At 33.5% G+C, this 13,401-nt stretch overlaps 1 protein-coding gene across 5 annotated transcripts in view; it reads left to right on the top strand.

The window, feature by feature from the left end:
* Positions 1 to 4,687, top strand: part of CACNB4 (calcium voltage-gated channel auxiliary subunit beta 4) — a 212,717-nt gene extending 208,030 nt beyond the window's left edge. For all 5 annotated transcript variants that reach the window (XM_039855370.1, XM_039855371.1, XM_039855372.1 and 2 more), the window contains one exon: positions 271 to 4,687. In XM_039855370.1, the coding sequence (XP_039711304.1) occupies positions 271 to 531 (261 nt within the window). In that variant the 3' untranslated portion in view covers positions 532 to 4,687. The remainder of the gene's footprint in view (positions 1 to 270) is intronic.
* The last annotated feature ends 8,714 nt before the right edge of the window (positions 4,688 to 13,401 follow it).

Here is a 13,401-nt window from a genome sequence, read left to right as displayed (position 1 = left end):
GTTAACTTTCAATTCCATATTTTTAATAGAAAACCTAATCATGCAGCATCATGTAATTAAATTCATAAGCTATCAGCACTTTGGCATCTTTGCATGTTATGTCCCAAATAAATAAGATCAGATATTTTAAGCAGATTGTTTGTGCATCAAAATGCTTTAAGTCAGATATTCAGCATCTTATTGTACAGGTCCTACTGTTGTACATACATTTACGTGTTCGAAATGAAGAAGCTGATATCATTTAATCAATAAACTATCTGATATTTTTAGAGTCAGCGTATGAGGCACAGCAACCACTCCACAGAGAACTCTCCAATTGAAAGACGAAGTCTAATGACCTCTGATGAAAATTATCACAATGAAAGGGCTCGGAAGAGTAGGAACCGCTTGTCTTCCAGTTCCCAGCATAGCCGAGATCATTATCCTCTTGTGGAAGAAGATTACCCTGACACATACCAGGACACTTACAAACCCCATAGAAACCGAGGATCACCTGGGGGATATAGCCATGACTCCCGACATAGGCTTTGAGTATGCAGAAACAAACAAAAATTTCATCTGTTGACAACTTGCCGTAGTACTGCTAGGATAAACCAATCATCTTAACTTGGCAAGCACAGCACAGTACTTACTGTGTTTATGGGCTACTGTCATTTGATGCTAAGTAAGGGCAAAAAAAAAAAAAAATGTACATTATGCCCTTAAGTCTAGATGGATATTAGATGCCCAATCATATAGATATTTTTAAGTGCAACATTTACGTAACAGTACCTTTTGTTTTCTTCATTAGATTTAGACACATCAATTTGTAATTTAGGGTACTTATCAAGGCACATATAAAATAATTTCCCATGCTGGAAATTCCAAATGACCAGTTCCAGTTGGAACCAATTTATAAACCAATTCCTGTTGGAATTTGGGTGAATCGACTAGAAAGTCTACTTAAGCATGTTGCAATCAATTTAAAAATCTGAGAAAAAAACTAATTAATGAGAATATCACAATACCAATAGAAGCCAAAACCAGCTATGGTATTTATTTGCTGGAAGCTAAATTTACATTTAAAGTTGGAATGTACACACACTTTAATATATGTTAATGTTGCCAGAATGGCTTTTCAAACTTATCAAATGGATCGATAGTGCCAAAAAAAAAATCTCGAATTAATGCAGAAATTATATGGTCTCCTCAGATTTTAATATTTTTCTTTCTTTCCTGGCACAGCTGTTGTTTCAAAGTGTTTTTGCTTTTTGTTTAGTCACTACTGTGAGTTCGTTTGAAGCTGGCAAAAAAATCTCAAAATTTCTTTAGCAGTGAGAGAGAAGAGTAAAGCAATGCCCAAGCATAGCTGGTTGTGTGAAATGGAAAATAGGGTGTTGTTTCCCCTTTAGTCAATCTGAGCACAACTACACACATCCAGGAATCTGAAACCAAAACAGTAAGGTGGCACGGATCCTCCTTAGTGCAAAGCTAAACATGTCCAGGTGGGAATTTATCTATCCCACTTGCCGCAAGCATGGGTTCCATATTTCCCACCAGGCACAATTATCTTTCTATCGTTTCACTCAGTCTCTGTCTTTGAATATCTGAATGTTCTAGCCCTTCACCAAATTCTTTATAATCATGCTAAGGATTTTAGTTTTACATGGACCCACTCAATTTTAATATTGAAGGATGTGTTTGTACAAAATAATTAATTGAAAATGTGAAAACAAATGATGGATTTAAACGCTTGCGACAAAAAATAAATGCATAGATTCAGAATATATTTGTTCACTAAACTTATAGCATTTTTATTGCAAAGAATTATAAAGAATTTGGAGATTGAGCTGCCTTATTTCTAATCTACACTCCTCTTCACATATTAAGTCTTCACAGTTTTTCCCGTGGCTGTAATTATGGAATTGGTGACCTTCTGTCTTATATTATCAAGGAAGCCTTAGATTCACTATGATCCAAGAAATAATTGAAATTGATCCTTTTATACAATACACAAATGTCTTTAGGAAAAGGCTCTTGTTTCTGAAAGTCCATAATGCATGCATTTTTCTAAAGCCCCAATAGGACCATGCATAAAGATCCTTTTGTACTGGTACATGTCATAAAACTTATTTTTTGAAAACAATAATAATTCATTTTCTATTATCTTATTTCTCCTCCCCACCCCCAAGCCTTTCAACAGTTAGGGTCTCAAAGCATGCAACAGTTAAATAATTTTCCTGACCATGAAAATAAGTTCTATGTTCTTGATTAATTATACATATCTTGAACCCCATGGTGACCTCTCACATTTCCTCTCCTTACATTCACTGTGCATATACCCCATTATGAACCTGTTTAGCTGATAATGAGGATGCCTATAATTATGTAAGTTATCTCAAACATTTGGTACAATTAAAAAATATGGACTCGGTAAATTCTAAAAGTTAACATGTGATGCTGGCTTATGAGATTCTTTGTCATCTAGTGAAGCTTACAGAACTTTCAGGTAAGACATTTAAAAGAGCCGTATCCATTAGGCACTTTAATAAACATATAACCTGCCATTATTGAATACTTTGTTAGAGCACAGAAGAGCATTTTCCAGCAAACAAAAATATATTTATTACATGTACAGCACATATTTGCATGAGAAAGAAAACATTAGCCAAAACATTTTTCTAGATGCTTTACTGGTTTCTTGTTTGTGCGCATTAAAGTATTTAATTGCAGAGAACGCACCACAGTGTATAAATTTAGACTAGACAGCTGTTCAGCTTTTTCTGTAGTAGCATTAGCAATCTGGTCATTTAACTACTTTTAAGATATTTACATTTTATGGCAGGTAGCTGTAACAGCATTTACATATATTTCCTAGTCAGCAAGATTACCATTTTCTTTCAACTTTTAAAAATCACTTGTTTCTAAAGGCCTCTCAAAGCCTTGTTTCTAAGTCTTCCATGTCATGCTGATAGAGAGGTCCATTCAATATCTGTGCACAAAGCCAATATGTCATTTACCATCAAGTGTCCATATGTTTTGCTTTGCATTCTTATTCAAAAGCTAACAATTTTGGAAAAGGTATAATGTATATTTTCTTGATGGATATATTTAAAATTTTACTTTGGTATGCATATTCTTTCCCCTTTTGTAATAAGTTTATCTTCTCCAAATGAATAAAAGATATGCATTTTCCTTTTTTTTAAGCCTTAGAGTTTATTGTGTAAATGATACTAAAATACAAATATATACTAAGTGAAAAGTTTTATTTTTGCCAAGCACATCGAACACCTTTGGAAAATACATATTCTACAGATACTTTTGTTTTCAACTGATTTCATTTAAAAATAAGAACTGATAAGCAGGAGAAACAAGTCATAATGTTTTGAGGCTGTTTTAACTTGTAGTATAAACCACATATTCTGTAATTTCAGTATATGTAATTTCAGAATATGTAAGTTACATATTCTATAATTTCAGTCATCGAACATGTAACAGTGTAGACTCGTTGACAATGTGGAAATGTAGTCCTGGAAAAAAAGGAATGCAATTTGTCGATATGGATGTTAATTCTCAAGGCTATAATGTGACTCCAATATTATAATCAACAATATGATCTTGTTTACTCCAATGTTTAATGCAACACTGAGAAATGTTTATAAATGACTGATGATTCTCTCTTATCTTTATACAGTTCTATTAGAAAGAATATTGAAATTAACAATTTAGGCTGATAGTCTTTACTAATAAGAGTATTACTTATGTGATGATGTTTCATTGCACTTAGTCCTTAATGAAATGAACTTTTTAAATACAAAACAAATTCTGAGAAAATTATTTGTTCCCTTTAAACAATTTGTTAATTACTTTATTTTTATTGCTGTTGTTTGCAAAATGTATTTTTGGAATGTTAACCTCTTTTCATACCTGCATACTTGAACCTGTCTTTTGTGTGGGGGCCTTAAAATTCATAATAGGAAGCTAGGGCAGTGAAAGGGAGGGAGAGAAGAAAATTATGCCAATAGCTGGTTTGCAAATTTAAACTTTTTGAATGAACATATCATAAAATGTTATTGAAACCCAGGATGTCAGTTAAGAATGTTTCTAGGAAACCTTAATTTGCATGCTAGTGTATTTTCTTAGTTTTACAATTTTATTTTGGTATTTGCTAAAAATAAAAATGTGATGCCACTATAGAAATTGCCCTATATATTGATATTTATACTACTCTTTCTCTAGAGAAGACAATCTGTCTTTAAAGAGAAAATCACTATTCAATAAGTAGTCATCAAATTTATTACTATTACTGCTAACCTTGCTGCAAAGCTAAATGCATAAATTATTAAAATATACCTTACCTTTAGATTTTAAACTGTTTCCAGAATGCTCTTGTCACCCTTTCATTTCTTCCATGTTAGTGAAGTTTTCTTTGAATTCGTTCACAGTTTATTAGGAGGAAGGTTAATTTAATAAATCATTCATCATTGGGAACAAAACAAACTGCAAAGGGAATCGTCTTTGTGTGCAATTTGTTATAATATATCTAGCTCTAAGTCTGAAAGATTGTCGATCCAAAGGCTTGATGTTTAAGTGTAGCTGGTTTGCAAATTCAATTTTGTTGAACCGAGTAAGAATATACATTCTTTTGAATTTCCATTCCATTGAAAAAACTTCATAAAATGTTTCAAATAAATAGGAATGTACCCATTATTTCTTTCTTATTTCTGTCTTTGCCTTTCATGACAACGTTGCATGTTGTTTTCTTTTTAATTATATAAAACTCATCTTTGAATGACTATGAATGAAAACATTATAGGAAACCATATAATAAAACCTGTTTCATCAGGTTCTCATACCTTTAAATATTGTTAGTACTATAACTTATTAATTACTTACTCAAGCTGTTTCTGTAGGTCAGACAACAGTCTTGCTCTTTTAAATGACAATCATGATCAAACCAGTCAATAGAACAGCTATCAGACAAGGATAACGTTTTCATTGTTGACTTAAACTCTCAAGTTAGGCAAAACAAGAAAATTGGTTTATATGGACAGACAGAGCTACAGCATTTGAAAATTATTTTTTAAAGCTTTCTTCTTTTCATAAAACAAACATTCCCAAATGAAATACATCCTCTTATAGCAATGATCTCCGTCTACTCTGTGGATGAGTTAATCCCAAATACTTCATATAATTGAGGGACATTGTGAGAAGACTAGAAACTATCTCATCAGATAATCTTGACTAAGGGCTGTAACTCCCACCTACCATGAAAAAATGTATAAATAGCGAATAGCAATGAGTTTGGGGGAGTAATAGTTATATACAAAACTTTCCTTTGTTTTTTGATATATGTAAAATGTTTGCAGAAAATGGCAAAAAATGTTTCTAATGAATTTTGAGTGGTTTAGGGAATACCCTGATGGTTACTTTTTGAAAATTATAAGGAGTTAAAATGAGAACTATCTAAGAACCAAAAGAAGCTGGCCTCTAGCTTTTCAACACTTTGTAAGTGTTCTTAGTTGTGTTTTGAACACTTAAATTTCTCAACAAATGGCTATGTCTACATTTATGTAGGGGCCACGCTTGCCCTACTTGCATGCCACTTTCACACACTTTTAACTGAAATCATTGTGAATTCTGTCTGCATAAGGGATGTATTAAAGATGCAGGATCATTAATGCTATATTGTTGCATACTATTTTTCATATGCCTTACAATATTTTCTGGGACATTATTAAAATGAAAGCATTTTATTGCCAAAATAAATCTGTGTTGTTACTTCTAATCTGCATTAGCAGTAGAAAAATAATGTAGCAAAAACATATATTGTACAGTACAAAATAATAAAAGATATATATTTTGCCAATAATATGAAAATAGATTGAGCAGAGAGAAGCACATTTGTTATAGCACAAACTTGCAACAAATCCACTGTTAAATTTGGCAGTTGTATTTTTAAAAAGTATATAGCTTTAGTTCTAAGTTTTATCAAATTTATTTCATTTATCATCTTTCTAACTTGCTGCTTAATACTTTTCCAGCAATTTGCTTCATATCCTTGCAATCTGTGGATGTAATTTATTTTACTTTATTCTCTTCCATAAAACTTATTAAATTTTATTTTGTGATAAGACTCATATTGTATTTACTGTTCTTATTTCTTCTTAAACCACAACTACAAAAAAGTAACAGTAAGTGAGTTCTTAGGGCTCCTCTGAATTTTGGACATGTTTGAAATGCTTTATATTTTTCACAGCCTAAGGTCAGAATGATAAATAAAAATGTCCCAACAACAACAAAAAAGTATTAGGAATTCTTCAATTTGTTTTGTACAGAATATAATTTTGAAACATAAGTCAAAACCATTAGCTATTTTTCTGAAGGGGTGGTGGGAGGGAAAAACATAAACTTACTAATACTAAAAATAAATATGGCAAATTGCTGTAAAAAGATTTCCCCTACAGTCCTGAGGGTTTTTGATATCCCAAGCTATTGCTATATCTCCAGCTACAAAGTGGGGAAAAAAATATCACCTTTGTCAAGTTATTTTTTCCTTTCTTTAAATTTTAGTTATTTATTTTGATAATTTATCCCCTTTTATTTTTCTTATATAGGTAAATGTGTAACATTCTACAAGGCATGCTGGGTAAAAATATACTATGCAAATGTGTACAGTGCTGCATGTTTTGTTCTCCCTCTGCTTTAGTGGCTTTAAAGGAAAAAAATGTGTTGTTATTTTTGTGAACCAAACATTTAACAAAGAAAATGCAGAGTGCATGCCTATAGTATCCTAATTTCTATGGATTTGTTTTATGGAATTTCAATGTGTACAAATCAACTGCATTAATTTTTTCTTTTATATAATAAATGAAAAAAAAAAACACAAACCAGCGTTATACCTCTTTTATATTATTCTAGAGATATGTTGAAGAAATACTGGAAATCAATAAGTATATTATTATACCTCTTAGAGGAAAAGAGAAAGGCTTAACATTTATCCTCAAAACACAGATTCAGTCAAATGACTATTTCCTGACTACCCTGCTATGTGCTATGAGTGATCACAAAGAAGTACTATAGTATTAGGAAAGAACTTGTAAGTTAAACAAACATGAAATAGAATGTATTACAATATATGTGTGAAATAGGATTGATTGCAATATAGAAAAATAAAACTAGATAAACTTCATTGTTCACAGGAAACCCCTAAGTGATTAATGTAGCAATTATCAGATCTTTCTGAAGGTATTCTGTACCCGTAAGAATTTCATGAATGGCATATAGTTTATGACTTGAATTTCATGTGCTCATTTTCAGTTGTCCATGCTATGACTTGATTGCCATTTTACTTTTCTCTCTTGCAGTGTACAAGAAGTTCAAAAGAAACATGTACTCAGTTCATTATTATTACTGCATTAGAATTATACAGTGATTTACTGCAGCCAATTTATTTCACAAGCGTTATCACATTTAATCCATCTGATTGCCCTGGAAAATAGGTAGGGCATAGATTATTTGACCTAATTTCAAATGAGGAAACTAAAGCTTGTTGTAACTTTTCTCTTTAAAGTATTTTTATCTAAAAATACATATATTAAATGCTCTTAAGCTGGTAGTCATCTGAAGCATACAAAACAATGCCTGGAATACAATAAGTGGTTGACTGAATGGTACTCCAGTTTTTAAAGTACTATGTAAGTTTGCCCCAATTATCAAGCAAGGCATTTCAACCAACAATCCAAAACTCCAAACAGAGAATTGCAGTTCACTGCAATCATTTTGTGGACCTGGCCATGTGCCTGAAGCCACCTCTCCCGTCATCAGCACATCTCCACTAATGAGATAGACAGCAGAGAGAAACATCTTGTTTGTCCTGTCATACAACATGCAGGTTAGCATAGTGGTTAGACTGTGGGCTCTAACCCTTGCCTGGGTTCAAAGTATACATCCAGCACTAACTAGTTATGAGCTTGGGACAATCACTTAACTTCCCTGTCCCTGGATCTGTTTCTGTAGAGTGATTTTTCTTTTGGTCATGAGTCACATTTTCCTGTTTTCTTAAATAATGAAAAATCTGATTAAGATGACATAAAATACAGAAAATTATTTTGATAAAACAGAATCTTTGATTTCTCTGCAGAAAACTTTCATAACATATTATCAAGAGCAGATCAATAATCCAAGAAAACTTTGTCTTTTTTAGTAGATGGAAAAATTTAAGTTACTACACCATTGATATTAAACTTATTTTTAAAAATGCTTCTAACAAATTTATTCAATCTTATCCAGCTTGATCACACATAACTTTTTTTCCTCAATTCCTTTTCATACAGCGTCTACAGCTTTCCTGTACCTCTTAGTTTGCCTCTTTTTATTTATTCAGAAATAACCAACTTATTCTAGGATAAACCATTTTCTTTTAATTTCCTCAAAAATACATTTGCATACCTTATTTTTTACTGAAAACACATTATTTACTTTCATATTAACTAAGAATCTTAACCCTTAGGAAACAATTTCTAATGACAACTAAAAAGTAAGCAATTAGCATTCTTTAGATTGGTAAATTTATAAATACATTTCATAATCTCTAGAAACAAGTTCTTTTTATAATTTGTAGAAACATCTTTCCTCAGTAAAGCACAAAACATTCATTAACAGATCCAAATTTATCTTTTAGTGTCTATGTAATAAGAAGTCAAAAGTAGATAATCATTTAACAGTTAATGTTGCAGTATTTTATTTAGAAATGATCTAGTCAATGAATTTAACCTCGCTCATTGTTTCATTTAATTTGGCAAAACCCTAAGGTTTCAAGTTACAAAAAGATTTTGGAAAACTAAGTAGACATACCATAAAAGATAAATAATGCTGAAAATTCACCCCAAAACTTTTTATCCCATCAACATCTAATTATTTTACTTGTTCGTAATAATTATGTTTAGGTTACTTATGAAAATTTTATCACACCAAATTATTTTTCTTACTGTCAGATTTTACAACAGAGATGAACTTATTTGACTAATAAACTTGGGTAGAATAAAAGTATTATACTTAATGGTAATAACTCTAAAGACATGCCTACTTAACCAAACCAAACTCAAACCAGCTTTAATATCCAATATTTTCTCAGAACACATGATCCTGAAGAGTGTTTGGGTTAATTTCTATTATATTTTTGAGAATTTTAATATAACTGCTTAATTCTTTTAAGCCAATCAAACAGAGCTTTTTACAAACCAATTCCAACAATATCCTCCAGAGGTATACACACATACACATACACAAACAGATGCAACCAGACACCTGATAGCTTTCTTTTAAATTTTCAGCCCTGAGAAAAGTACAATAAGGTAAAACAAAAAACAAACAAACAAACCAACCCACTAATAAACCCACTAATTTATAACAGTTGGAATAAGTTAAGTTTATTTGTTTAGATGGCTAAGCTTTTTTCATATTAATATATGTGGTGAAGACAATTATGATTTGCATTTTTCTTTGGCAAGGAGCCTTGGAGCCAGAGCAGCAGTTTGTGCTTTAAAAAACCCTTCTTTCCTATATTGTTTTTCCTTTAATCTTAGGAATTGAGGATGGTAAAGATAGGTGGAATTTGAACTGCCTCTAGAATTCCATTTCTGGTTTCAAAAAGATTAGTAAAATAAGGACAGTTATTCTCAATCCCCCCACCCCGCCCAGATTAGGTTATAATTTAAGTGACATTGTAGGTTGATCTACCTCTCCTTTCCTAATTTTCTTCTTTCTCTGTAGGTACCTAGTTCTATTCTGGCTTACGTTGGCTTAGGGAAGGAGGCCTTTAAAACATTCTTAACAGGCTCCGAATCTTTAGCTTCCATTTTTGCCAATTTTCTGATCAAAAAGTTATTAAACTCTTTTAGTATCTTTTCAGGTTTCAGGAGAAACAGAGATTTTAAAGCATCTACTTGGATGGCCAAAGTTTCTTTTAGATTCCTTTTAGAGCTGTATTTTAAACACAATTTGTCTTTTAGAAGCTTCGGTATATCAAAGTGTGCATTCTGTTGTCTCCGTGAGGTCTGGAATTCTCCCTTTAAGGGCGGCCCCTCGAGGTGAACCTAAAACAAAGTTCTCCTTAATAGCCATTAGAGTTTTAAGTTATTTTGTCTAAGTTGGTCCACTTTATTAAAAAAGCACAAGAAGAGGAACCAAAATGTTTATTTATATAACTAGCTAGAGTTGCTGGGAAGAAATTTCTTGGGAACTTTTTTTTTTTAACAGTAGAAAAGAAAAGTTTTATTAAAGTTTCTACTCAGCAAAAGAAACTGTCAACAAGGTAAAGGGACAACCATCCGAATGGGAAAATATATTTGCAAGCAACACCTCTGATAAGGGCCTAATATCCAAAATATACAAAGAACTCATACGACTCAATGACAACAACAAAAAAGCCCCAAACAATCCAATCAAAAAATGGGCAGAGGATCTGAACAGACATTTCTCCCTAGAGGACATACAAATGGCCAACAAATATATGAAAAGATGCTCAACATCGCTAGCTATTAGAGAAATGCAAATCAAAACCACAGTGAGATACAATCTCACACCTGTTAGAATGGCTATAATCAACAGGACAAGTAATAACAAATGTTGGGGAGGATGCGGAAAAATAGGAACCCTCATACACTGCTGGTGGGACTGCAAATTGGTATGGCCACTATGGAAAGCAGTATGGAGGTTCCTCAAAAAACTAAGAATTGACCTACTATATGATCCAGCAATTCCTCTACTGGGTATTTACCACAAAAACTTAAAAACTCATATTCGAAAAGATATTTGCACACCGATATTCATAGCAGCATTATTCACAGTGGCCAGGACATGGAAGCAACTGAAGTGTCCTACGATAGATGATTGGCTAAAGAAGTCGTGTACATATATACAATGGAATATTACTCAGCCATAAGAAGAGATGAAATACTGCCATTTGCGACAACGTGGATGGACCTTGAAATAATCATATTAAGTGAAATAAGCCAGACAGAAAAGGTTGAAAATCACATGATACCATGTATGTGGGATATAAACCTAAAAGCAACAAAGGAACAAGACAAACAAACAGAGACTCATGGACATGGACAGTGGACTAGTGGTTACCAAAGGGAGAGGGGAGGGGGAAGGGGAAAAATAAAAAAATAAAATGTTTAAAAAAAAAAAAAAGAAAAGTTTTATTAGAAGGGAAAGTACACTTCCAGAAGTGGAAGCGGGCCTGAGCAAGAGAAGCATGGCTCAAAAGGCCTTGGGAACATTTTAGAAAGTCCCATGTTAAAGATAAAGAGAAAGCTGTCACTGTCAGACAAAAAGACAAAAAAGATGTTAAAGCTATCTTTGAATCTTAATTTCTTAGAGGCCTATAAATACCAATTGAAATATGCTTTTCATTCAGCTTGTTTAACATTTCTAAGATTCTCTAATTGTGCACATAAATATACTAATTTCAGAATCTTGAAAGATCCCCAGAGTGACCACTGTAATTCCAAATTGTCCTTCAAATCGGAGTCCATCTGGACAAACACTTTGCAGAAGATGGGCCATAAATCCAGCTGGCATTCCAGAATTGGATTGTCCCTCTGTAACAGACTTGGAAATAGGGCACCCCTCTATGAAAACTGGTATCAGAGGACCCAAGAATGAAGGCGGGAGGTTTGGAACTGAGAGGATTCACAACTGGAATCCAGCAGCTGTTGGGAAGACAACAGAGCACAAAGGGCTTGAGCGGCTACCTCGCTGGAAGCCAACAACAGCACTGAAACTGAAACATTCTTTGGATCCCATGTTAACACCATATCTGTCAAACGAACTCAGAAAGAGTCTGGAGGCTTCCCCTGGAAATAAATGATTAAGATTTCTTCAAGGATCTTAGTGTTCACAAACTAGAAACACAACTAGGTAATACCCACAGTGTTCTGAAGAAGAAAGGAGAGCTGAGGCCTAGAGAAGTTAAGTGATTTGCCTGCATTCTTCTCAAGAATGCAGGACCGATTCTTGAGAAGAATCGGTCCTGCATTCTCAGCCTTTGGATTAGTCAGATATATCCTCTAGATGACCAGTGGTCTGGATAATGGAAGCGAGGTAGTCTGGATACCTGAACACTCTTTCTTAGTCCTTCAAGCGGGTAATTAGAGGGTTATCTGGAGGTTTGGTGTATAACTAGGCATTGACATAGGACTGGAAAGTTCGAAAGTTTAAGTTATTAAGCTAGCGAAAATAAGAACAGAATTGTTTGCTGATACCTCAGCCTCCTTAATTTGAGCAATTTAGCACCTCAACTATAGTTACTCCATTTTATTTCTTTATTCCTCAATGGGTTTACATAATAAAAATTACCCCTCATATTACTCCTCTAAACTTTGGCTTTTTAACTATAAGCCCCAGAAGAAATCAAAGACGACTTTTTCTTGCACTGTTGTTTATAAAGAGGCACATTTTAGTCCTCTGTGCTGCCCTTTGTGTTACAAGTTTTCTAGCTTAGACAACTAAGTAAGACTGTAGACTGCCTCACAGTCTTATTTACATGCTGTTCTTTTCGATATGTTGAGATAAGATAGTGTACAGCTAGAAAAGGTGAGGTATAAGGGTGTAGTTTATTATAGATTTTGTTTAATTTCATTCAGCACTTGAAGAATGCGCCCCCCCACCCCCGCCCTTTTCTTTCTTTTCCTTTGAACCAAAGTTAAAGAGAAGAGAAAGGAATGGAGATTGTTCCTGCTAGTGGAAGAGAAGTAAACAACCTTGTTTCTTTTTTCCCACCTCTTGCCTCTAGCAAGAATAGAGACTAATTATCACAGTCATCAGACGACCTAGAATCAAAGACCTCAGAGACAAATCCTCTGATTTTATATATGTGAAAATCGAGGCCTAGAGAAGTTAAGTGATTTGCCTAGCTAGAAAATAACACACAGAACAAGACCTCTGATATCAAGTTACCTAATGATTCACTTATATTCTAGTTTTCAACTAAATATCCCACAGTAGAGGGTTGATTAAATAACAGTGTGACACGTGCGTAGCACAGGACACAGTTGTTTAAGGTGTGTAGGTAAGAAGACTGGAAAAGCAGAGAACATTTGACCACCTATTCAACCAGCTTGAAATAATGGACGTTACAGCTGAAAGAGACAGCGGGGGCCATATTATAGAGTGTGAGTATCTAAGGTGTTTGGACTCCTGCTCAAATTTTAGTGCCACTAAAATTTTTAAACATGGGAGTGACTTCATCAAAATTGTTACTTAGAGTAAGACTGAACTGAAAGTGGAGGGATTGGAGAGGAAGAGCCCTGAGGTACAAAGGTGGCTGTAATGCAACTGCCTACGCAAAGCCACCCCGCTGGCTTTTGGCAACAAGAGATTCCAGAAAGATGCTTAGCTTCTCTCAAAGACTCT

Source organism: Pteropus medius, unplaced genomic scaffold (assembly GCF_902729225.1).
Source record: "Pteropus medius unplaced genomic scaffold, Ma_sr-lr_union100, whole genome shotgun sequence".
Classification (NCBI taxonomy): Eukaryota; Metazoa; Chordata; class Mammalia; order Chiroptera; family Pteropodidae; genus Pteropus; species Pteropus medius.
The sequence above is the reverse complement of the archived record's forward strand: the minus strand, read 5'-3'. Positions and strand labels throughout refer to the sequence as shown.